The 26,608-nt window shown below is 35.3% G+C and overlaps 1 protein-coding gene and 1 pseudogene across 1 annotated transcript in view; both read left to right on the plus strand.

Moving 5' to 3' along the window:
• The window catches only part of LOC114295474 (WAT1-related protein At5g64700-like), a 33,313-nt gene extending 25,467 nt beyond the window's left edge, over positions 1–7,846 (plus strand). Inside the window, exons 4-7 of the mRNA XM_082874664.1 lie at positions 4,244–4,306; positions 5,003–5,119; positions 5,699–5,867; positions 6,824–7,846. Coding sequence (XP_082730790.1) covers positions 4,244–4,306; positions 5,003–5,119; positions 5,699–5,792 — 274 coding nt within the window. The 3' untranslated portion in view covers positions 5,793–5,867; positions 6,824–7,846. The remainder of the gene's footprint in view (positions 1–4,243; positions 4,307–5,002; positions 5,120–5,698; positions 5,868–6,823) is intronic.
• Positions 6,911–26,608, plus strand: part of LOC114285343 (structural maintenance of chromosomes protein 2-1-like) — an 88,047-nt pseudogene continuing 68,349 nt past the window's right edge.

Below are 26,608 nucleotides of genomic sequence, written 5' to 3' on the forward strand. Positions count from 1 at the left end.
TCACCTAGTTTCACACATTTTTTCCTTTTTCCTTTTTCTTTTTTCTTTTTTTCTTTCCAAATCCCTTTCAAAATCTCCAACCCAAACACAGCATAAAAGAAATGGAAACTTATGTGTAAGTTCCAATAGGTGAACTTATTGTCCAATAGATATTATGATAATTAATGACGTTTTTCATTAAACACTATTAAATAACATCACTAATTGTTAATTTTGTAGCAACAATTTGAAAATTACATAAAAAAATGTCACTAATTATAAATTTTAGCAACAATTTAAAAAAATCATCACAAAAAAATGTCATTAATTTTTAACTTTCAGCGACAATTCGAAAAATTCGTCATAGAAAAACATCACTAATTGTAAATTTTAGCGATAATTTTTAGCGTCACTAATTGAAAAACATCACAGAAAAATTGTTCTTAATAACAATTTCATTAGGATTTATTTTCAATAGGACTTGATAAGAATTAAATCTAACAATTAAGACTTGAAAAAATCTAGAAATCCCCTAGATGTTGATTTGTGATTATGTATCAATTTAAAGCAGAATATAACAATCCCAATCAAACAATCAAACAATCAAGACAAAGAGACACAACGATTTTAACGTGGAAAAAACCACAATTGGACACCTCCAACTGTGATCAAAAAACCACGGGCAACAGCCACAAGAACAATCCACTAAGAAGAATTAAAGGAATTACACAGGTATACTCTCAATTACCTAGCGAATCCACAACGCCTAATTGAACCAACCTTTATGTGCCTCTTCCAACCCCATCTTCACCACGGAATTGTCTTTACGATGAGCCACCCCGGAATCCACCAAAGCTTCAGGCTCGAAATCTTCAGAATCCACCGAAGAACAACTCTCTCTTTTGTAGAACAAAACACAACCTTTGATGTACTCTCTTTAGATCATGAGTTGAATACTCAATAAAAACATCAAAGAAAACTAGCAAAATCTCTCCAGATATAAACCTTAAGATCCAAAAATAAGATCTGGAGAAGTCCAAATCAATCTGCTAGTTTTGGGAGAAAACCAAGTTTTTATAGGGAACCAAAAAGTAATCCTAGATTGGGCCGAAAACGAACTCTTTATCAAATCTGGAAATCTGGATTCGCGCGGTCCGCTCGAGCTCCCTTTTCCCCGCTCGAGCGGAGACTTCAAATTCTGTGATTTCATACAGGCTCCACGCTCGAGCGTCGGTTTTGCCGCTCGAGCGGTAAACCACACTATCCAGTACTTTTGCAGGCGACTGCAGAGATGCTGAGAGCTTCCAATCCACGCTCGAGCGCCCGATGTCCCGCTCGAGCGGACAGGCCAAAACTGGAAAATCTGGAAAAATAAAACATGATCGAATGGCAACTTTGAATGCATTTTTGCATTTTGCTTCGGGGGCGCTGCCCCTCGACCCCGCCGTGGCGCTGCCCCCGACCCGCCAAGGGGCGCTGCCCCCTGGACCCCCGCGAGCTGACCGGGCAGCTCGATCCCCGTCATAATCAGCGAAGTGGCAATCTTGAAAATATTAGCATCACAAACTTCTCTGAAAGGCTTGATTCGGGTTGGATTCGCATCTAAACACTCAAAGTCTCACTGAAATAAAAATGCGAATAAAATTACAACTCAAAGGAGTTTTGTCAAACGGGTTTGCCAAGAAATAAAACCTAACAAGACTTATTGAAAGTTTATCCTAAAAGGGAATAGAGAAAAATGGATTTTACTGTTGGTCCACTCTTGATTGAAATGTAAACTAAATTTGTGTCAATTTTTTTTTTCTATATAAATCACTCCACAAATTTTAAATCTAACCACAACCTTAAAGTCCGAGTCAGTGACTTCAAGAAGTTTTTTTTACTATTGATCCAAATCCAATCTTAAAGTTGGACTCAGGAGCGTGTGGTTTTGGGTTTCCGCTTTGTTTACGAGGGTGTCCAAAAGTTTCACCCGTATACGTAATTTTTCATTCCATATGTAGCAAGTGATTACTAGGCCTATGTCCTCGTAGCATCAAAAGGAACGAGGGAAGAAGTTTCTTTACTATTGGTCCTCTCTTAAAATTCAAATCCGTGACTTTGATAAGTTCTTTTTTTTATAATTTTTTGCCCGCTTCTCACAATGTTGTCTAGAGTTTCACCTGCGTATATGTAATTTTCCATCCCACATATGGTGATCACCGGGCCTTTATCTTAAATAACCTTAGGCCATGTTTGTTTGGGTGGACTGCATTAGCATTCATATGACTAATAGTCCTAGGACTACGAATCCGTTAGATTATGTATCATATCTTAACTAATAGTCAAGTTTAAAATAATTAATCCGTACTTCAATTGTTTAACCAAACATCGGATTAATAATTTTATTAGACTATTAGTCCAATCCCAAGCTCATGTCCACCCAAACAAACATGGCCTTAGGGTATGTTTGTTTGGATGGACTAAATAAGAGAGGATTGGAATCTATGGAATTGTAATCTTGGGATTCATAGTCTTGGAACTATTTGGTTGGATAGGATATGTATCTTATATTTGTTTAATTATAGGATTAGATGTTATGAAATAATTATTTGGTTAGCTAGGATATGAATTCTATATTTGTTTAGGATATTATGGAAAATGATAAATGCTCAAACGACTATTTTACCATTTTCAATTATTTATCAAGTAATAGCAATATTAAACATATCTTTAATATTTTAATTATTTTAAGCTAGATTAAATAAAAATTTATTTTATTTTTTACACAATTAAATAAATTTATTTTTTAAAAATTAAATAAATTAAATATCAATAAAAATATATGTTATTTTTTAATTAAAATTTTAAATAAATTTATTTTAAATAATAATAATGAAATAATGAAATTAAATAAAACATCAATTAAAATTTAAATAATGAAATTAAATAAAATATAAACAAAATTTTAAAATAAAACATCAATAAAATATCTATAAAAAATTATTTTAAAAGATTAAATAAATAAAACATCAATAAAAACTAAATCAAATTATTTTATTTTTAAATTGAGACATTTAAATTTTATTAAATTTTACTAAATATAATACATAATTAAATAGTAGATGGTCAAAATTGTCATTTCACCACGTAATCTCATATCCCCCTTATCCCCCCATATGTGTGTCCCCTTCCCCCCGGGAAACAATAATCCAACACATTTGGGACTAATAGTCTGGAGAAACTATTAGTCCGAAGCAAAATTGGAAAATCAAACAACGAACTTAAATCCTATCCCACCTTCCAATCCTTCCAAACAAACAACACCTTAATGACAGAAAGGGAAAATGTGGGTGAAATGTAAATAAAATATACTAATATTTCACCTAATTTCACACATTTTTTCCTTTTTCATTTTTCATTTTACATTTTTTATTTTTCATTTTTTATTTTTCCTTTCTAAATCCCTTTCCAAATCTCCAACCCAAACACAACATAAAAGAAATGGAAACTTATGTGTAAGTTCCCATAGGTGAACTTATTGTCCAATAGATATTATGATAATTAATGACATTTTTCATTAAACACTATTAAATAACATCACTAATTGTTAATTTTGTAGCAACAATTTGAAAATTACATAAAAAATGTCACTAATTATAAATTTTAGCAACAATTTAAAAAAATCGTCACAAAAAAAATGTCATTAATTTTTAACTTTCAGCAACAATTCGAAAAATTCGTCATAGAAAAACATTACTAATTGTAAATTTTAACTATAATTTTTAGCGTCACTAATTGAAAAACATCACAGAAAAATTATTCTTAGCAACAATTTTATTAGGATTTATTTTCAATAAGACTTGATAAGAATTAAATCTAACAATTAAGACTTATTGAAAGTTTATCCTAAAAGGGAATAGAGAAAAATGGATTTTACTGTTGGTCCACTCTTGATTGAATTAAGATTTAAGAGAGATTTACGGAAGTAAAGAAAAATATATATGAGAAAAATAATGAAATGTAAACTAAATTTGTGTCATTTTTTTTACATATAAATCACTCCACAAATTTTAAATCTAACTACAACCTTAAAGTTAACCTTAAAGTTCGAGTCAGTGACTTCAAGAAGTTTTTTTTCACTATTGATCCAATCTTAAAGTTGGACTCCATTATTATGAAAATTATAGGCCTTAACCAATTGGGACAACAACTTGGTAGCTAATTAACCCAAATGTTAATTTGTTGTCAGTCATTTATTTATTTTTTAATTCTACTGGTGCAGAAAGAACTCTGCTCCGCTATCACGCAGCATACTCTGCAAGATCTTCTTGGTTTCATTGATTGGGTACGTGCAAGGTTAATACAGAAATATGTTGATTAAATTATATTTTATTCGTTTTATGTTTAGTCATTTTTTCATTTTGATTCTTAATTTTATTTTTATTTTTTTCATTTTAGCCCTTAATATTTAAAGTTTTTTTTTTCAATTTATTCCTAAATCAAATTTTTATTCAAAATTAGACATAAAATCTAACGTTATACATAAACCTAAATTTTAATATAATTTATGTCATATGTCAGGTAACGTGGTAATTTATGTCCGATTTTAAATAGACATAGTTTTCAAGGTAAATTGGAAAAAAATTGAAAGATGAAGGGTCAAAATAGGGGGAAAAAAAACTTCAAAAGATAAACTGAGAAAATAGCCAAACATAAAAGAGCCAAAACCTAAATATTTTTCATATTTTTAAAATAAAAAATTTTCTTTACCAAGTAAACTTGTTTTCTATTGGTTAGAAAAAAAAAATACATATTTTTCATTCATTTTCATTTCCTATCTTAATATATATATATATATATATAACATTGTGTATTAAAAGAAAGCGTAACATGTCAAAGAATGTTGGATCCAAACGTGAAATTAATTTACTCTTTAATCTTTCTATCCATGTTAATTATATGAAAAATTTTAAACATATACAAAATTATATATGATTTTTTATTTGTATAGTACTACTCTAATTGTATTTAATGTTTTCAGGATTACACTGTGCATAAATCTTTGGAATATTTCACTTAGTTACATCCCAGCAACATTTGCTTCTGCCACTTCTAATACAATTCCTGCTATTACCTTTATCATCGCCATTCTTTTAAGGTACATCAAGAAATATAATCCTAAAAAATTTATATTTTAATTTTTACAATTTGATCCAAATTTTACTGTTAGTCTTACTTTTTTAATTTGAACCACGTTAATTACTTGTACTCCCATGTGACTTGCTTATGTTAAAAAAATATGTGATTTCTATTTCCATTTTGAACATAAAGGACAAATTAAAACTCCAGGGACTAAATTGAATTTTGAAACAAAATACAGTATGAAAAGTGTATTTTACCCTAAACCAATAAAGTGTGATTTAGCGCACAAGCGCTTGACACTTAATAAAGTCGGTGTGATTCTCTCCATTACATGAATAGAATGGAGATATATCTATTTCGTTATCAACAATTGTGAAAGAGCCACATCAACATATTTTTATTTTAAATTCAAAAGCAATTAAGGGAGATTTCGAAATTCAAATTGATGAAACAATTATAGGCCACTTGATTTTGGATTTTAATGACATATTGCAACTTTATGCATTGAAATGAAAGTCTCAATTCCAAGCATGTAAGTGATAGAATATAAATCATGCTAAACCAAGGTTTGAGTATGGTGTATTCTTTTGTGAAGGGGCCTTCTCTGTATCCACAGGCTACCCAATATCAAAATTCGCAATCATAAACAGGGTGTGGCACCAAAGCACAGTCAAAATTCGCAATCATAAACAGGGTGTGGCACCAAAGGCTCTCTTTTTGCCCTCTCTGCCCAGGCTACTTGGTCTTTGTGGCTTATTATGCAGGTTCTCTCTCTCTCTCTCTCTCTCTCTCTCTCTCTCTCTCTCTCTCTCTCTCTCTCTCTCTCTCTCTCTCTCTCTCTGCGCCCAAGCTATTTGGTCTTTCTGGCTAATTATGCAGGTTTCCTCTCTCATGAATCATTTTTGCTACGGATGTACAAATTATTAAACATAGAAAATATATGAATGAAAAAGATTTTATTAAATTTCTCCATCGGTAAACATTTTGTGTCTGATTTTGTGATCAATTTTTATATTCTTCTTAATCAGTTTGGTAACGAGCACAAAAATTAGATACAAAAAATACACATGGATAGATAAGATTTTATAGAATTTATTGGTGAGATTTGAAAAATCTTGGCCATTTATATACATTTTATTGGGACATTTACGTATAAGTCCTAATAGGTGAACTTATTGTCCAATCGGTCATATGACAATTAATGGTATTTTTCATCAAACACTATTAAAAAATGTTACTAACTGTTAATTTTCAGTGATAGTTTGAAAATTTTGACACAAAAAATGTCACTAATTATACGTTTAAGCGACAGTTTAAAATAATGTCATTAATTTTCAACTTTCAGTAACAGTTTGAAAAATTCGTCACAAAAAAATATCACTAATTGTAAGTTTTAGAGACAATTTATAAAAACCATGACCAAAAAAAAAAAACGCTAATTGTCAACTTTTAGCGACTTATATTCAATAGGACTTGATGAGAATTAAATTCAGCTATTAGGACCTATTGATAGTTTATTCCATTCTATGTCTAGTTTTGTAACCCGTTTCTATGTTTCTAAACTCATTCCACAAACAATTTTATTTCAAACACAAAAGTCAAATATAAAGTACACATGAATTGACAAGATTTTACAAAATTTGTTTTTATCCATATCTATAATTTTGTGATCGATTTATTTGTTCCTAGACTTATTTAATATGATTTGATTGGCTTTCAGGGTCCTCTTACAAAGATATATCCAGATAAACTAAGACTTGCAACAATACAATGCTTCTTTAGCTGCATACAATCAGCAATATGGGCTATGGCAGTTGAGAGGAACATATCAGCATGGAAACTTGGTTGGGATCTTAACCTTCTTGTTGTGGCCTATTGTGTAAGATCTTCTTCAACCTTTTTTTTCTTTTGTTTTTTTAAATTCTTTTTTTGAGTTGAATTGAGTGGTAATGAAAATGACAGGGTGTAATTTTCATAGCGTTGACTTACAGGTTGAGAATTTCGGTGATACAGAAAAGAGGCCCGATTTTTTCAGCTGCATTTAATCCATCAGCATTCATTGTTACAGCCATCTTCTCAGCATTCTTGTGGAAGGAGACCCCTCATTGGGGAAGGTCCATTTTCTCGTAACTCTTGTTTTATGCGTTTGTGTCCATGTAGTGTTAATTGTTACTTATTTTATTTTTTGTGTTTGTTTGTTCGTGTTCGTGTTGTGTCAATGTGAGAGAAATAAATTTTTCATGTTGTGGCAGTGTTTTGGAGCTTTACCGCTAGTGGGAGGCCTCTATGGTGTTTTGTGGGGGAAGAACAAAAAAGGAAAAGCCAAACCATTACTCGAACAAAATCATAAACAAAAGAAGCCAAATCAGTTGAATAGAAATCAGAAACAAAAGAGGAAAGCGTATAGCGGTGTACAATCAAAATGCTGTGTACTCGAAAAAAATAATACGTCAAGAACTCGAGTGTTGGTCACATTGTATAATTGACTTTTATAATTTCCTTGAACAGCTTACTATTAATATCGAACTCCTACATGAATTGGAATAGGTCACTCTTCATATACTTCCAACATTTCTGAATGCACGCCATGTTAAACCTATCTAGTCCCAGCGCTTTATTCCCATCACAACCTTTTACTACATCCCACACTTCTTCCAATGTAAATTCTTTTTCAAGAAGCTCCACCACTTTTGCATTACTAACTTTCACACTGCTACCAGACAATTTTGGACTAGATAGCCAATCCTCCGAAAATGCCTTAGCGCTTCCTGTCTCACCAGATCTGGATCTTCAATGCTAACTCCATCAATTACCACTGAGTCCACCAAGTTCCTTCTTTGTCTTTGACTAGCAATTATATTAAAGAACCTAGTAGTTCTATCTCCATTTTGAGCCCAGTTCAATCTAGATTTCTAGAACCAAATTCTTTGTCTTTGGAATGTTACGTTGTTACGTTGAGAAAAGTATATTAAGGAGTTTTTTAGTATGTTACATTGGAGTGTTACATTTGGAAACAAAGCACAATAAGGAGTTTTTGTATGTTACATTGATTACAGTGGTACGTTGAGAAAAATACACTAAAGTGTTTTTTTTTAAATGTTACGTTGTTATGTTTGAAAAAAGTACACTAAAAAGTTTTTTAGTATGTTACATTGGAATGTTACATTTTTTTAGTGTTACATTAGAGTGTTACGTTTGAAAAAAACACTAATTTTTTTTTTTGAAGTGTTATGTTTAGTAATTTAAACATTCTGATAAAACTCACATTTGTCCCTCAACACATAATACACGCACATTTATATTTGGTCATTTATGTCATTCATACTAGAATGAGACCTTTGGGTTTATATGAGAAAACAAAAAAATCAAACAGTTTGTAAAATCACTATTTGAAATTTATTGATATTTCATCCAAAAAAAAATTTGTAGATACATTTAACTTTACTACTGGAATCCAGTATTGGAGCCCCACATCGAACTATAAAACCCCATATTTTCACTTAACAAAGCGAAGCCTACGAGATTTTAAATTTTGAATTTTTGAAATCCCCACTCACAATGCCATAGAGACTAATCCAAAAATTCAAATTCTTTAGAAAATCCTCAATATTTTAATTTCTACATAGAGAAGTCATGAGACAGCTACTATATAGCATTACAAAAACATCAAATTTCTTAACGATGTGTTTGGTTGGGAGATTTGAGAAGAGATTTGGAAAGGAAAAGAGAAAATATGAGAAAAATGAGAATAAAATATACCTACGTTTCACCTAGTTTCACACACCTTTTATCTTTCCATTTCTAAATCCCCCAACCAAATACAGTATAAAAAAAACACTCAATTGGAACGAAACAAAGTTGCATTCAAATGGTTAAGTCACTAGATTCAAGTTCGTGCTTAGGAACCAAAAACCAGTATGTTGTGCATTCAAACAAATAGATGATACATACCAATGTTTTTAAAATCGGGCTGGCTGGTTTGACCAGTCCAAGATCTAGTCCCGGTACACCCTTAAATCCATTTCCTTTGAAAAACTGACTTCTTTTAACGAAACCAGTGAAACCCATGGATAAACCAGCTTAACTGCCAAACCAAAGCCGGGCGGAGCAAACCAGCCAAACTTCCACGCATCAAAAATGCTGAGAGGGATCAAACTCAACACCTTGTACACTGATCGATATTTAAATGTTACACATTTGACTTGTTAATATACACTTTATTAGTTTATTTATTTATATTATTTTATAATTTTATATGATTTTGTGAATTTATATATATTTTGAGTGTTTGTATATATTATAAATAATATATTTTAATATTATATTATTAATATAAAGGAAAATGTTTTGTAGCTTGAAACTCATTGATTTGAATGGCTCAAATGTCGAAAACGACGTCGTTTTGATTTTTTTTTTTACAAACAGAGAGGAAGAGAGAAAGAGGAACAGAAGATGTGATGACTGGTTTCGTTATACGTCATTTCACTTATTGTCTTCATTGGGTTTGTTGTGTTCGGAAGTTTTTTCTCAAAATTCATGTCCTTGTTTATTTCGGGTTTGTGTGTCACTTGTTTCAGAGGGTGCACGGTCGAGTCCGGAGTGTTTGGAATTGAACCGGAAAATTTCTGGGCTGGGCAACTAGGGCCGCACGTGCAGGAGGTTAGGCCGCACGTACGGAAAACAGGGGAAATGGCTGGGTGCTTACTGAAATAAAGGCAGCCGGTGCGGAAGAGGGAAGGGTCGCATGTGCTGGGATATAGGCCGCACGTGCGGAAGGCACACTCCGTACGTGCGGGCATAGGTGCCGCACCACACGTGCGGTGGTAGGTGAGTTCGAATTTCCAGCTTTTTCTTCTCTTTGGACTATTTTTACATCACTTTTGTTACATCTCTATCTCTCTAAAAACTTTTTTCTCTCCCTTCTGTCTACATTTTCTACATCAAAACAAGATCAAATCCTTGATCTTTTTACATCCATTAGAAATTTGCCCATAGTTTCTTCATCAAAGTTGAAGAGCTCCTTAAGAGCTACATTTTGTATGGTGAAGAATGGGTTTTGGCACCAATGATTTCAAGGGTTTCATCTCTTTTTCTTCTTCAAAACTTCAGGTAGGGACTTTCTTAGAGTCATATATATATTTTTGCAAGATTTATTGTTGATTTTCGAAGTTCTCTTGTAAATGTTGAATATTGATGGTTGGCTTAACAATAGGGATAGTTTGGGTGGGGTTTTGCTCCTTATTTTCCATGAAATAACTTTCTTAAGGGTTTGAAATTACACTGGCTAGGGAGAAATGTTTTTATAGCGACCCCGGCCTTCTCCCATTTGATTATTGTATCCGGACTTAGGTTCCGTAGATTCTGTCATTGTATAATGGTTGTTGTTGTCCCTTATTTTATCATTTGGAATTATAGGATGTGTTGGGCAGGTTTGTTTCAGGTTGGTTGGGTTTAGAAATCAAGTGTTGCTGTCCAGTATTTTGGATCTTCGCTCGAGCGAGGAGTTTGTCGCTCGAGCGAGCTGTTGTTTTTGGTTCTTCGCTCGAGCCGGGGTTTGATAGCTCGAGCGAGAGTTTGTGTCTGGTTTGGACCTGTAGCTTTGCATTCTTGGCTCGAGCGAGCTTTTCTTCGCTCGAGCGAGTTAGTTTGTTCTTCGCTCGAGCAATAGTTCCTTCGCTCGAGCGTGTGTCTGGTTACAGACCTGAGGGTTTGAGTTCTTCGCTCGATCGAGCTTTCTTTCGCTCGAGCGAGCTTTTGGCTTGTTGGCTCGAGCAAGGCTTCCTTGGCTCGAGCGTAGTTTCTCTATGTCTGGTCGCTCGAGCGACCAAGTCTTCACTCGAGCGAGCCTGTCCAGTTTATATTCGCAACAGCGGGTTTTGATCAGTCTTTTTCATATTCTTTTTGATTCCAAACCCTAGGTCCGACTTCTCTCTCTCCCTATTCACCTTCTCTCTTAGATTTGATCCACTTAGGGTGTGTTTCTATCCTAGATCCTTCATTAAAAAGATAGAGTGGGTTGAGGGCTTTCATTTAATCTGAACTTTTGGCGATTTGGAGCACATTGGTATTTGGGCACTCATCTCTGTCTTCACCATTTGAGTTGTTGTCTTCGAGGTAGGGATTTCCTACTCCATTTTATAGGTTTTGTCCTAAGTTTTGGTATTTTGATATGTTGGAGATACTTTGGTAAATTTTGGGAAAAACCCTAGTTGTTTTATTGAATTAATTTGTATAAGTAATTCATGGAATTGGGAAAAGAGGGTTAAATTCATGGAATTGGGGAATTCATTGATTAAATGGCGTAATTGGGTAATTGGTATCATTTGTCTATTGAATTGTTTACATAATTATTTTCAGTTTAGAAATAACTGTTTTGGGCTATCGGTAGAGGATAGTCGTGATTGTTGTAGACATTGCATGTGGATTAGGAATAACTGAAGCTAATCACATTGGTTAAGTCATTAATTTTGACTATGGCATTGATACAGAAAATACGTGTATTGATTGAGCATTGCATTTGCATACATTGTTTTGTGTGTGGGAGGAGATAGGGGATGTACTCCACGGCTTAGGGGAAGATAGGGGATGGACCTCTAAACCGGATTTTGTTTGGGAGGAGATAGGGGATGGACTCCATTAGCATCACTTTTATGTGTGCTTATTTATATAGAAGTGTTTTATTGATACAACACTAAAATGTGTATCAATCTGGAAGTATGAAGTGTTTGATTTGAGCTTGAGTCTCATTTGTTTGTTGATATCGGAAGGATGTGAATATGATATATGTGATTCACTGTTGTAAGTTTGGCCAGGTTCTGAGCCATGTTATAGCGACCCCGGTCTTCTCCCATTTGATTATTGTATCCGGACTTAGGTTCCGTAGATTCTGTCATTGTATAACGGTTGTTGTTGTCCTTTATTTCTCATTTGGAATTATAGGATGTGTTGGGCAGGTTTATTTCAGGTTGGTTGGGTTTAGAAATCATGTGTTGCTGTCCAGTATTTTGGATCTTCGCTCGAGCGAGGCGTTTGTCGCTCGAGCGAGCTGTTGTTTTTGGTTCTTCGCTCGAGCCGGGGTTTGGTAGCTCGAGCGAGAGTTTGTTTCTGGTTTGGACCTGTAGCTTTGCATTCTTGGCTCGAGCGAGCTTTTATTCGCTCGAGCGAGTTAGTTCGTTCTTCGCTCGAGCAATTGTTCTTTCGCTCGAGCGTGTGTCTGGTTACAGACCTGAGGGTTTGAGTTCTTCGCTCGATCGAGCTTTCTTTCGCTCGAGCGAGCTTTTGGCTTGTTGGCTCGAGCAAGGCTTCCTTGGCTCGAGCGTAGTTTCTCTGTGTCTGGTCGCTCGAGCGACCAAGTCTTCGCTCGAGCGAGCCTGTCCAGTTTATATACGCAACAGCGGGTTTTGATCAGTCTTTTTCACATTCTTTTTGATTCCAAACCCTAGGTCCGACTTCTCTCTCTCCCTATTCACCTTCTCTCTTAGATTTGATCCACTTAGGGTGTGTTTCTACCCTAGATCCTTCATTAGAAAGATAGAGGACGGCTTGGGCTTCATTCTAATCTGAACATTTGGTGATTTGGAGCACATTGGAATTTGGGCATTTATCTCTATCTTCTCCATTCGGGTTATTTTCTTTGAGGTAGGGATTTCCTACTCCATTTTATAGGTTTTTTTCTAAGTTTTGGTATTTTGATATGTTGGGAATACTTGGGTAAATTTTGGGAAAAACCCTAGTTGTATTATTGAATTAATTTGTATAAGTAATTCATGGAATTGGGAAAAGAGGGTTAAATTCATGGAATTGGGGAATTTATTGATTAAATGGCATAATTGGGTAATTGGTATCATTTGTCCATTGAATTGTTGACATGGTTATTTTCAGTTTAGAAATAACTGTTTTGGGCTATCGGTGGAGGATAGTCGTGATTGTTGTAGACATTGCATGTGGATTAGGAATAACTGAAACTAATCACATTGGTTAAATCATTAATTTTGACTATGGCATTGATACAGAAAATATGTGTATTGATTGAGCATTGCATTTGCATACATTGTTTTGTGTGTGGGAGGAGATAGGGGATGTACTCCACGGTTTAGGGGAAGATAGGGGATGGACCTCTAAACCGGATTTTGTTTGGGAGGAGATAGGGGATGGACTCCATTAGCATCACTTTTATGTGTGCTTATTTATATAGAAGTGTTTTATTGATACAGCACTAAAATGTGTATCAATCTGGAAGTATGAAGTGTTTGATATGAGCTTGAGTCTCATTTGTTGTTGATAATGGAAGAATGTGAATATGATATATGTGATTCACTGTTGTAAGTTTGGCCAGGTTCTGAGCCATATGGATAAAATTGGAAAGTAAAACGTATCTTTGTCAATAGTGTCATGAGACTGTAAAATGAAGTAATTGATTATTTTGGTTGACCATCTGTTGAATGCTATTGCTTTATTCATTGCTTATATGTGGTTTAGTATATCTCTACTGGGCTGTGGCTCACCCTTTATGGGAACATCATTTTCAGGTTCAGGCGATAAACTACCTCCAAGAACTTAGCTTGGGAGGGTTTGGCATCTGGATTGAAGAAGACTATCTTTAGTTAATAGTTGATATTTATTTGTACATGTAAACATTCAAGCCTAGGGCTTTTCTTGTATTGAGATTAGAACTCATATTTTTGAATCCAAGTGTTGGCTTGGAAAGATGTAAGCCTGTAGGGCATTTTATTCGATGTTACATGTAATGCTATATTTAGTAATACTCTGATGAATGAATTAATTAATTGTCTTCTTTAAATAATGCATGTTTATGATATATATAATGGGTTAATTTTGAGGGCGTGACACATGTTGATAAAATTGGAAAGTAAAACGTATCTTTGGCAATAGTGTCATGAGACTGTAAAATGAAGTAATTGATTATTTGGTTAACCATCTGTTGAATGCTATTGCTTTATTCATTGCTTATATGTGGTTTAGTATATTTCTACTGGGCTGTGGCTCACCCTTTATGGGAACATCATTTTCAGGTTCAGGTGATAAACTACCTCCAATAACTTAGCTTGGGAGGGTTTGGCTTCTGGATTGAAGAAGACTACTTTTAGTTAATTGTCTTTGATTATTAGTACATGTAAACATTCAAGCCTGGGGCTTTTTCTTGTATTGAGTTAGAACTCATATTTTTGTATCCAAGCGTTGGCTTGGAAAGATGTAAGCCTGTAGGGCATTTTATTCGATGTTACATGTAATGCTTTATTTAGTAATACTCTGATGAATGGATTAATATATTGTCTTCTTTAAATAACGCATGTCAATGATATATAATGGGTTAATTTTGAGGGCGTTACAGTTTTTGAGGAAATTCTTTCAAAAGATTAGTGCGTGTGTAGTGTGGTTGGGAAAAACCTAGAAATTGGGATTTTCAAAAGATGTAGAGATGCATGTGGTTGACATAGTTAATATGATATTTTGTGGGACAAAATGAGTAAAGGATGATGAAAAATATAGAAATCCCCTAGATGTTGATTTTGTTGGACAATCTTCACTGTATTTAAAATGATTAAATTCTGTTGTGTACAAAACAACAACAAGAATATAAAGAAATAAAGAAAAGGAGAGAATTTGTTTGATTACAAAAATCAAACTCGAAATAAAAATAAATAAATAAAACCACAGATTTTATTTTGTTACAAAAACAAAAATAAAATCTAATTAAATAAACAAATAAAAACAGAATAAAAGTAAACAACTTACTTGGTTAATTTATTTGAATAACTTTTCTGATCAAGTCCAGTGTTTAACACTGTGTCCTTAAGACAGATTCGTCCTCTCCACGGTGCTTTCAGAATTTGGACGTCTATCTCCCAGGATGAAATGATCTTACCACAAACAATAGCAGCACTACTAATTGTTTGCCTTACGAACACACTAAGTGTTTACACTCTTTCTTTCGGAAATAAAATGCAGCAAGATGAAAAATATAATTTGCTGAGGATGGAGTACGAAAATTGGAATGAAATCCAAATGGGAGGCTAGTCTATTTATAGATGTAAAGGTGGCTTTTGGTTTTGAATTGAACAGGTATGAAACCTGTTAGATTCAAATTTAAACAGATTTAAATCTGTTTATTCAAACAGATAGAAATGGGAAGGGCTCTGTTTGGATGAGCAATAAATCCAAAACAGTTTAATTCTGTTTGAAAACGGGAAGGGCTCTGTTTGGATGAGCAATAAATCCAAAACAGTTTAATTCTGTTTGAAAACGGGAAGGGCCCTGTTTGGATGAACAATAAATCCAAACCAGTTTAATTTGAATTTTGGATTTTATTTTAATAAAAAAAAAATTAAATTCAAATGTTTTTGGCCCAAAAAGATTAAAAGCCCAACCACACACCTCGTACCACGCACCCGCGCCGAAGCCCAGCCCGCCCGGACGGCGGCGGCGGGGGGCGCGCGCGCGTGTGGTGATTTTTGGGTCCAATGGGTCTAGCCCATAACCTCTCCCTCTAAAACACTTGGGTACCCCTTGGGGCACACCCCAAGTATCTCACCCTAAGCCTTATAAACCCTTTCAAAACTTCCCATCAAATCAATGTGGGACAAGCCAATTTACCACCTTAAGTAATTTCCACCAAAACTCCATTTCCATGGAGCACACTTTGGCTTCAATTTCCCATTCACTCGGTAATGGTTTTAAGCAACCAAATATACCACGTGAATCACAACGCGACATAGAATGCGTTACCACTTTGACCCGAGTAAATCGACACTCGGGGCCCACCTAAAAAATAGACCGAATTTAGGAAAAAATTCTGGTTTTATCCAAAATTTTATAACCATTTCCAACAATCCCCCACATGAATGGAATTTGATGACAACAGAAATGCAACAATATGCAGACTTTAACGAAAGAGTATAAGTCGAAAATATCTTGCATCAGGATAGGTAGTTTTCGGCCTTGAACCTTCCCTAGTGATAACCTATCGGACTTACTGGCTAACCAATGGATGCGATGCCTTGAATTGTTCAGCTGTTTGTGTAAGCCAAGACAATAGATTTCACACAAAATATCTTCTAACACATCGTGGTTCTCACTGTTGTGTTCATTTTGGCCTTGAACGCGCCTGGTTTTCATAAGTGTTTCTAGAGAATTTAGCCTCTTCATTCTCATAGAACCGGTCCCAGTTCAACACTCATATAGGTGATTCTTATTGTGAGTATCTTCTTATACTCGTCTTGATTTTATGCCTTAACCAAGATATAAGTAATCATTAAAAGCAAAGCTTATCCTTATACCATTGCATACAACATATGTTGCAGATATCACTCTCACCATAGGAATGGGTAGGGAATTTTTAATCCCTTGGTGATTTCTAGTGAGCCATACATAACTTAGTTGTCCCTTTGAACTTAGTTCTTGGGATCTCCAGTCATATAAGTAGGGTTAATAGGCTTTAATCCCATCCCCTTCGATGAACTATACACTAGCTCTTTTGTCAAACCTTTTGTTAACGGATCCGCAATATTCTCTTTAGATTTTATATAATCTATTGAGATTATTCCGTTTGACAACAATTGCCTTACGGTATTATGTCGACGACGAATATGCCGTGACTTACCATTATACATATGATTCTGTGCCCTGCCTATTGCAGATTGACTATCACAATGAATGCAAATAGCTGGCACAGGTTTTGGCCACATTGGAATGTCTTCTAAGAAGTGACGAAGCCATTCTGCTTCTTCTCCTGCTTTGTCCAAAGCAATGAACTCGGATTCCATTGTGGATCGTGCGATGCAAGTTTGTTTCATGGACTTCCAAGAAACAGCAGCGCCTCCTAGAGTAAAGACATATCCACTGGTGGATTTTGAATCTTTAGTATCCGATATCCAATTGGCATCACAATAACCTTCGAGTACTGCTGGACATCGAGTAAAGTTCAAACCATGATCACGAGTAAATCTTAGATATCTAAGAAACCGAATGATCGCTTTCCAATGGTCTTTTCCAGGATTACTAGTGTACCTACTCAATTTACTGATAGCATAAGCTATATCAGGACGAGTACAATTCATTAGGTACATTAGGCTTCCAATGATTTGGGAGTATTTTAACTGAGACACTACATCACCTTTATTTTTCGATAAATAAAGACTGATGTCTACAGGTGTTATAGCTAAATTTAAATCATCATTGATAAATTTATCAAGAATTTTCTCAATATAATGAGATTGAGATAATGCATATCCGTCAGATGTTTTAGTAATTTTCATTCCTAATATAACATCTGCGACCCCCATATCTTTCATATCAAATCTTTTGTTAAGCATTTGCTTAGTTGATTTGCTCATGTTTTGACTGCTTCCAATGATAAGCATGTCATCCACATAAAGACAAACTATGACATATCCTTGGTCAGTATTTTTAACATAGACGCATTTGTCACATTCGTTTATCTTAAACCCATTAGTAAGCATTGCATGCTCAAATTTTTCATACCATTGCTTAGATGCTTGTTTTAATCCATAAAGAGATTTTACAAGTCGACAAACTTTCTTTTCTTGCCCTGATACTACAAACCCTTCGGGTTGTTCCATATAGATCTCTTCATTTAGATCACCGTTTAAGAAACCTGTCTTAACATCCATTTGATGTATTTCTAAATTAAACAACGCTGCTATAGAAATAAGCATGCGAATGGATGTTATTCTTGTCACAGGGGAATATGTGTCAAAATAGTCCAGACCTTCCTTTTGTCTGTAACCTTTAACAACAAGTCTTGCTTTATACTTGTCAATTGAACCATCTGCTTTCATTTTTCTCTTGAATATCCATTTATATCCAAGAGGTTTAGAACCTGGTGGAAGATCCACCAATTCCCAAGTATGATTTTGCATAATGGATTCAATTTCATTATTAACAGCCTCTTTCCACAAAGGTGCTTCAGGACCTGTCATTGCTGCCTTAAAGCTTTGAGGTTCATTTTCTAACAAGTATGTCAGAAAATCTGGACCAAAGGATTTTGATGTTTTTGCTCTCTTACTTTGTCTTGGTTCATCATTAGTTAAATCCTGTTGGTCGAGACTATTACTAGTCTCTTGTGTTTGATTGTCATTAGTCTCTTGACTTTGTGTACAATCATAAGTTCTTTTCTGTGAACTTAATTCCTGTCCTTTTTTGTAAGGAAAGACATGTTCAAAAAACACAGCATTCCTTGACTCTATAATAGTGTTCACATTTATATCAGGTATTTCTGATTTATAAGTCAGAAACCGATATGCACTACTATTCTGAGCATAACCAATAAACACACAGTCTATTGTTTTTGGTCTAATCTTAGTCTTTTTAGGAATAGGAACTTCAACTTTTGCCAAACACCCCCACACTTTTAAGTATTTGTAGGAAGGCGGTTGACCTTTCCACAATTCATAAGGAGTGCTATTGGTTTTCTTGTGGGGTATTCTATTAAGAACATAATTAGCAGACAATATTGCTTCCCCCCACAAGTTCTGTGGTAAGCCTGAACTTAGTAACATGGCATTCATCATTTCTTTGAGAGTTCTATTCTTCCTTTCAGCAATTCCATTTTGCTGTGGAGAATAAGGGGCTGTAGTTTGGTGAATAATGCCATGTTGTGCACAAAATTCATTTAATGGTGCATCATATTCACCACCCCTATCACTTCTAACCATTTTAATGGTTTTACCAAGTTGATTTTCAACTTCTGTTTTGTAGAGTTTAAACATTTCTAAAGCTTCATCTTTACTTTTAAGTAAATAAACATAACAATATCTTGTGCAATCATCGATAAATGTTATGAAATACTTTTTGCCTCCTCTAGTTTGAATAAATTTTAAATCACATACATCAGTATGAATTAATTCTAGAGGTTCGGTTTATAGATGTAAAGGTGGCTTTTGGTTTTGAATTGAACAGGTATGAAACCTGTTAAATTCAAATTTAAACAGATTTGAGTCTGTTTATTCAAACAGATAGAAACGGGAAGGGCTCTGTTTGGATGAGCAATAAATCCAAAACAGTTTAATTCTGTTTAAAAACGGGAAGGGCTCTGTTTGGATGAGCAATAAATCCAAAACAGTTTAATTCTGTTTGAAAACGGGAAGGGCTCTGTTTAGATGAGCAATAAATCCAAAACAGTTTAATTCTGTTTGAAAACGGGAAGGGCCCTGTTTGGATGAACAATAAATCCAAACCAGTTTAATTTGAATTTTGGATTTTATTTTAATAAAAAATAAAATTAAATTCAAATGTTTTTGGCCCAAAAAGATTAGAAGCCCAACCCAACCACACACCACACACCCGCGCCGAAGCCCAGCCCGCCCGACCGGACGGACGGTGGCGGGGGCGCGCGCGCGCGTGTGTGGTGATTTTTGGGTCCAATGGGTCTAGCCCATAACCTCTCCCTCTAAAACACTTGGGTACCCCTTGGGGCACACCCCAAGTATCTCACCCTAAGCCTTATAAACCCTTTCAAAACTTCCTACCAAATCAATGTGGGACAAGCCAATTTACCACCTTAAGTAATTTCCACCGAAACTCCATTTCCATAGAGCACACTTTGGCTTCAATTTCCCATTCACTCGGTAATGGTTTTAAGCAACCAAATATACCACGTGAATCACAACGCGGCATAGAACGCGTTACCACTTTGACCCTAGTAAATCGACACTCGGGGCCCACCTAAAAAATAGACCGAACTTAGGAAAAAATTCTGGTTTTATCCAGAACTTTATAACCATTTCCAACAAGTGATTATTTATCAATTTTAAGCAGTATATAACAATCCCAATCAAACAATCAAAACAAATCGACACAATGATTTTACGTGGAAAACCCACAATTGGACACCTCCAATTGTGATAAAAAAATCACGGGCAATAGCCACAAAACAATCCACTAAAAAGATATAAAGGAATTGCACAGGTATTCTCTCAATTACCTAGCGAATCCACGCCCGAATTGAACCAACCTCTATGTGTCTCTTCCAACCCCGTCTTCACCTCGGAATTGTCTTGATGATGAGCCACTTCAGAATCCACCAAAGCTTCAGACTCAAATTCTTCAGAATCCACCTAAGAACAACTTTCTCTTTTGTGTAGAACAAACAAATAATCCTTTGATGTATACTCTTTAAACCATGAGTTGAATACTCAATCAAAACATCAAAGAAAACTAGTAAAATATCCCCAGATATAAACCTTAGAATCCAAGAAGAAGATCTGGAGAAGTAAGTCAAGTTTTGGGAGAAAACCAACTACTTATAGAAATCCAAAGTAATCCTAGTTTTGGAAGAAAACCAATTCCTTATAGAAATCCGGATTTTGACGCTCGCTCGAGCGAAGCTTCTCTCGCTCGAGCGAGAACCTTAACTCGCGTGATTTCCACTAGTGCCTTCGCTCAAGCCACGAACCCTTCGCTCGAGCGACCAATGAGCTCTTTTAGGTTTTTGTATAGACGCAATCCTTCACTCGAGTGAGCAAGGGCGGACAGCCAACTTTGAATGCAATTGTATTTTGCTTCGGGCGCGAGCTGACTGAGCAGCTCGACCCCCGTCATAATCAGCAAAGTGGCAATCTTGAAAGCATTAACATCACAAAACTTTTCTACAAGGCCCAATTCGGGTTGGATTCGCATCTAATAAACTCATAGCCTCACTGAAAATAAAAGTGCGAAAACAAGTAAAACTGAAAGGAGTTTTGTCAAACGGGATTGCCAAGAAAAAACCTAACAATCTCCCCATTTGGCAATGTCGTGACAAAACACACCTAACAAATAAAATCCTAATCACCCCAACCCATTACAGCCAACAAAAGCCAACTTCTTTCTCAAGGTCATGATCTTCAAAACAGTTATTAGTGCCACAATCTCCAAAAACAACTATTAGTCCCACAAGAGTATATGAAAAAGCAATAAACATATGACTAGATTATCTTGAAGCATGAGCGTGAAAACACGAATAGATGAAAACTAAGACTCATGAAAAACAATTCTCAAACAACAAAAGCAAGATCATAAACCACACAAGCAATGATATGACGATGTAAATACCAGGAACATGCAAGAAGGAAATAATTAGCAAACAATGCATAGCAACATGCAAAATAACTAGCCAATCTCCCTTACAAAACAAATCAAAGTGAACCAAACTCCCTCTCACTAAAAGCAACCACAAACACTAAAAACAGTGAATAAGAAGAAAATGACAAAAAAAAAAAATATATGGTGGAGCAAGCAAGAAATTTCAGAGTTGTACCTTAAAACACACAAGATTATCCAAGAAACACAATTACTTGAAAACACAATGTGCACAGTCTATAGAAGATTCCTCATAAAAGAAAGTGATGCATTATGTGAAAAGCATAGATCCCATAAGAAAAGTGTGTGTGTGACTCTTGGAGTTCGACAAACTCAAGATTCAATTCTAGTAGTGATCTGAAAGTTGGACCTCCGACAAGAGAATCTAAGCACAACAAAGGAAAGTCAAACCACTAGGAATCAAGGGGTATTTGGTGAGTAAAAGTGGAGGCTCCCACTCAATCAATGAATCCTTTGTTTTTTCTTTTATTTTTTATTTTTTTATTTACATCTTTTTCTTTTCTTTCTTTTGAAATTTTTTTTTCTTTTTCTTTTCCTTTTTCTTTTTCTTTTGCACACTCATTGGCAGCTGACAGGCTCAAGAGTATGGAAACCGAACTAGAGAAGCATGGATATAATAAGGATGGCCTGGTTGGTGACTCTGAGGTAGCCTTTTCCTCATGGTTGGACTACAAAGAATTGAGGGGAAAGCCGTAGAGGTGCAAAAAGATGGAAGGTGGTTAAGAGACTCAACATCACCCATGATATGCTAGTATAGGTCAATTCCTCTAGAAAAGCAAAAGATCAATGACAAAAGTCCATAGAGAAAAAATAATCACTAAGGCGGAAGACTCCGATATTTGCTAATCCAAGAGTGTGTACAGAATGAGACATACTAATCAAAAAATACACACTCCAAAATGAGTAATGACAACAGAAAATACACATATATTAACATGTAATGGATATTCTCATCAATTCCAATATGCACCAAGGACCACTCAAAAATTTCAAGCTTGCAAAACCATACTAAGAAAATCTTTTTGGGATTTTTTTTTTATTATTATTTTTTTCTTTTTCTAAACAAAGCAAGACAAAAATGAACAAGAACAAACTAAATGATACCACGCATTAAATGACCCAAAAAGAAAAACACAAAAAATCGAATAATCAACTTAACACAAGTCAATTTTTCTCATCCACACCGCTTTAGTATGAACAAAGTTGTGAGAATTGCGGTTCTTGGGTGGTGTCTTGACGTTGTGGTTCTCTTCCTTTTCAATGAGAACCCGTCTTGACATAGTTTCCAACTTCCTATTAACCTTATTACCACCAATGAAGTGTCTCTTATCCCATGAGATGTTAGAATTTCTTCCGTCTTTATGAGACACTCTTCCATGCAACTTATAACAATAAGGACGAATATGACCATGCATACCACAATGATGACAAATAAAAACAGAGTGCACCTTCTTTTCTTTGGCCTTACCAACTCTAGGAAGTTTGAGAAGTCCACCCTCATGTTGAATTTTTTGTCCTCCCTTTCCTTGAGTTCTTGTATCATGAGATGTAGAAGCACTCTGTTTTTTCTCTTTCTTACCACCAAAGCCAATGCCACTCTTGTCAGAACAAATTTGTTGAGACCCAATGATATTGTCCAAAGTTTTTGATCTTCTGTTCCAAAGACCAATGGTAGCCATAGTACACTTGAGTTCTTCCTCTTTCTTGATCATTAGTTCTTCTAAAGCAACTTCAGACATCTCGAGAGTTTCAATCTTTTCTTCATATGTTGCATAAATTTGCTGTAGCTCATTTCTCTCTATCTCACAAGTCAAGAGTTTTGTACAAAGAGCTTGTCGATCATTAGCTATCTTGATGGCATCAATCCTAGCCTCGGAAATCTCCTCCTTTAGTTTGACATTCTCACTTTCACATGCTTTGAGTTTCATAGTGGGTTTATCATTCAATTTGGATAACTTAAGAGATTCCTTATACAACTTTTCACAAGCTTGCTCAAGCTCTTCATCATCACTTCCCGAGGATTCATCATCAGTGGCATTCTCAACCAGGCTCTTCGGATACTCTGTTCGTCTTTCAATTTCTGAAGCCGCCATGAAAGCAAGGAATTGTTTATGTCCCTCTTCGCCTTGATCTTCATTGTCACTTTCATCTTCATCAGATTCTGATTCATCATCCCAAGTGATGGCGAGGGATTTCTTCTTCTTCAAACAAGTGGGGCATTCTGAAGCAAAGTGGTCAAATCCTTGGCATTCATAGCATTGGACTCTTTCAGAGTTCCCTTGTATCCTTCCTGTCTCCTTCTTGGCTATAGAATTAATTTTGAGTTTATCTTTGCCTTTAGATTTATGGGTATGAGTAGATTCCAAAAGATTAGGATTCTTTTTCAAAAAAGATTTTTTAAATTGTTTAACAAAAGCAGACGTAATCTTGGAATCTATCTCACAATCCTTATCAGAATCCTCTCCAACTCTATGAGTACTACTAAAAGCAATATCTTTTTGTTTCTTTTTGAAATTCCTATGTGCCTCATAAGTTTGGAGATTTCCAACCAAGTGATCCAGCTTGAGGTTGCAACATCTTGAGCCTTCTCAATAGCCGTAACTTTTGGTTGGAACCGATCGGGCAAGGATCTCAAAAATTTTCCACAACTTTGGATTCTGGTATTTTTTCACCTAAATTGAAGCTGAAATTTACAATGTCACTCAACTTCGCATAAAATTCATCAAAGGTCTCACTATCTTTCATTGAAAGGTTTTCGAAACTAGACGTGAGCCTTTGAAGTTTTGAGCGTTTAACAGAAGGAGTGCCCTCATGAATAGTTTGTAAGATATCCCAAGCCTCTTTTGCGACTTCACAATTGCAAATACAACTAAACTCTTCAGGTGTGACAGTGCAAAAGAGAGAATTAATAGCTTTACTATTCCAGCTACTATTTTGGTAATCAATTGTGTCCCAGTTTTCAATTGGTTTGGGGGAAAGTTACTCCATCAACGGTAATTGTTGGTTCGGTCCACCCATTCATGACAGATTGCCTAACTTTTTCATCTATAGATTTCAAACACGATCTCATCCGAGCTTTTCAAAAAGAACAATTGGATCCGTCAAGTAGCGGTGGTCGAACCATAGAATTTTCCTCACGAATTGAATCCATTATCACAAATCAAACAAGATCTCGTTCTAAAAGATATATTTTTTTTAAAAAAAATAGAACAACCTGCTCTGATACTAATTGAAAAATGTAGAAATTCCCTAGATGTTGATTTGTGATTATGTATCAATTTTAAGTAGTAGATAACAATCCCAATCTGACAATCAAAACAAATCGACACAATGATTTTACGTAGAAAAACCACAATCGGACACCTCCAATTGTGATAAAAAAACCACAGGCAACAGCCACAAAACAATCCACTAAGAAGATATTAAGGAATTACACAGGTATACTCTCAATTACCTAGCGAATCCACGCCCGAATTGAACCAACCTCTATGTGTCTCTTCCAACCCCGTCTTCACCTCGGAATTGTCTTGACGATGAGCCACTTCAGAATCCACCAAAGCTTCAGGCTCAAATTCTTCAGAACCCACCGAAGAACAACTCTCTCTTTTGTGTAGAACAAACAAATAATCCTTTGATGTATACTCTTTAAACCATGAGTTGAATACTCAATCAAAACATCAAAGAAAACTAGCAAAATATCCCCAGATATAAACCTTAGAACCCAAGAAGAAGATCTGGAGAAGTAAGTCAAGTTTTGGAAGAAAACCAACTACTTATAGAAATCCAAAGTAATCCTAGTTTTGAAAGAAAACCAATTCCTTATAGAAATCCGGATTTTGAAGCTCGCTCGAGCGAAGCTTCTCTCACTCGAGCGAGAACCTTAACTCGCGTGATTTCCACTAGTGCCTTCGCTCAAGCCACGAACCCTTCGCTCGAGCGACCAATGAGCTCTTTCAGGCTTTTGTATAGACGCAATCCTTCACTCAAGCGAGCAAGGGTGGATAGCCAACTTTGAATGCAATTTTGTATTTTGCTTCGGGAGCGAGCTGATCGGGCAGCTCGACCCCCGTCATAGTCAGCGAAGTGGCAATCTTGAAAGCATTAACATCACAAAACTTTTTTGCAAGGCCCAATTCGGGTTGGATTCGCATCTAATAAACTCATAGCCTCACTGAAAATAAAAGTGTGAAAACAAGTACAACTGAAAGGAGTTTTGTCAAACGGGATTGCCAAGAAAAAACCTAACAGATGAGAACTCCTTTTTTTTTATTATGTATTAAATGACGATTTTCATGGGGCATGAGGATTGTTGATGTTGTAAATTGTTGTTCAAATGTTGATATAGTCTTGTGAGGGATAAATTGTCGAAGGAGGTATGAAATAAAGAAATGTTGCTATCTATTGACAGAATTAAATGAATATGTCGCTATTTTGTAAAATGGCAAGGAAAGGAGAAATGAAATTTTGATTTTCATGGGATTATTGTTGAAATAATTGAACATGGAGAAGTAAATATTGTTGCACTGGTATTTGTTGCATTGCTTACTCATTCAACTGGTTAACACATGTTTTGATTTGAGTTTGGAAACTTGCATTGAGGAAAGAAAGTTTTATAAATTAATTTTGTTGAAATGTTTTGGGGTAAATACGTTAGTAAGTCCGGATAGAAGGTGTAGATGAAATTGGTTAAGTTGGCCTGAGTGTCTGGAGTGAAAGACCGAAAACATGCGCGGAGGAGATACCACTTCCTTTCGGTGAGCAACTGGTAAAGTTGGGTATTGGTAGTGCTAGTTATGTCTACTTGCAGACACCAACCTAGGGATTACCTGAGTCGTATTTACCGCCCCCAAGAATTAAATTGATAACTTGTGCATTTTTTTTTTTTTTTGAGATTTCAAATTATCATTGAGCATAAAGGATTTTTAAAAGATAATAATGTGATTTTCATGTCAAAAGCATAGCATGGCATGTGCATTCATTTTTATGAGGCTTGTATAAGTTGTATATACTTTGTTAAGGATTTCTCTACTGGGCATTATGCTCACCCTTATGGGATTTTGGTGCAGGAAAAGACGTGGTGAACCCGCCAAACTAGGGCGTGGAACTATGTAATGAGAGCACAAGGCTCTTTTTGTTGTGATTGAAATATTTGTAAGCCAAGGGCTATTCATGTATGGGTCTGAGAGACCATTTTTGTGTAATCAGGATTGAGCCTTGGAACTAGTAAGCCCTTAAGGGCATTTACTTATTTTGATTGAATGATTCCACATGCTATAGATTCATGTACTAGGATTCATTGAATGTATAATTGCATATGAGATTATTCTTGTATAAACATTGGAGATTTATGTAATAGAATATGTTGGGGATATTTCCGGTATTTCTT

Source organism: Camellia sinensis, chromosome 6 (assembly GCF_055761805.1).
Source record: "Camellia sinensis isolate YWXY chromosome 6, ASM5576180v1, whole genome shotgun sequence".
Lineage (NCBI taxonomy): Eukaryota > Viridiplantae > Streptophyta > Magnoliopsida > Ericales > Theaceae > Camellia > Camellia sinensis.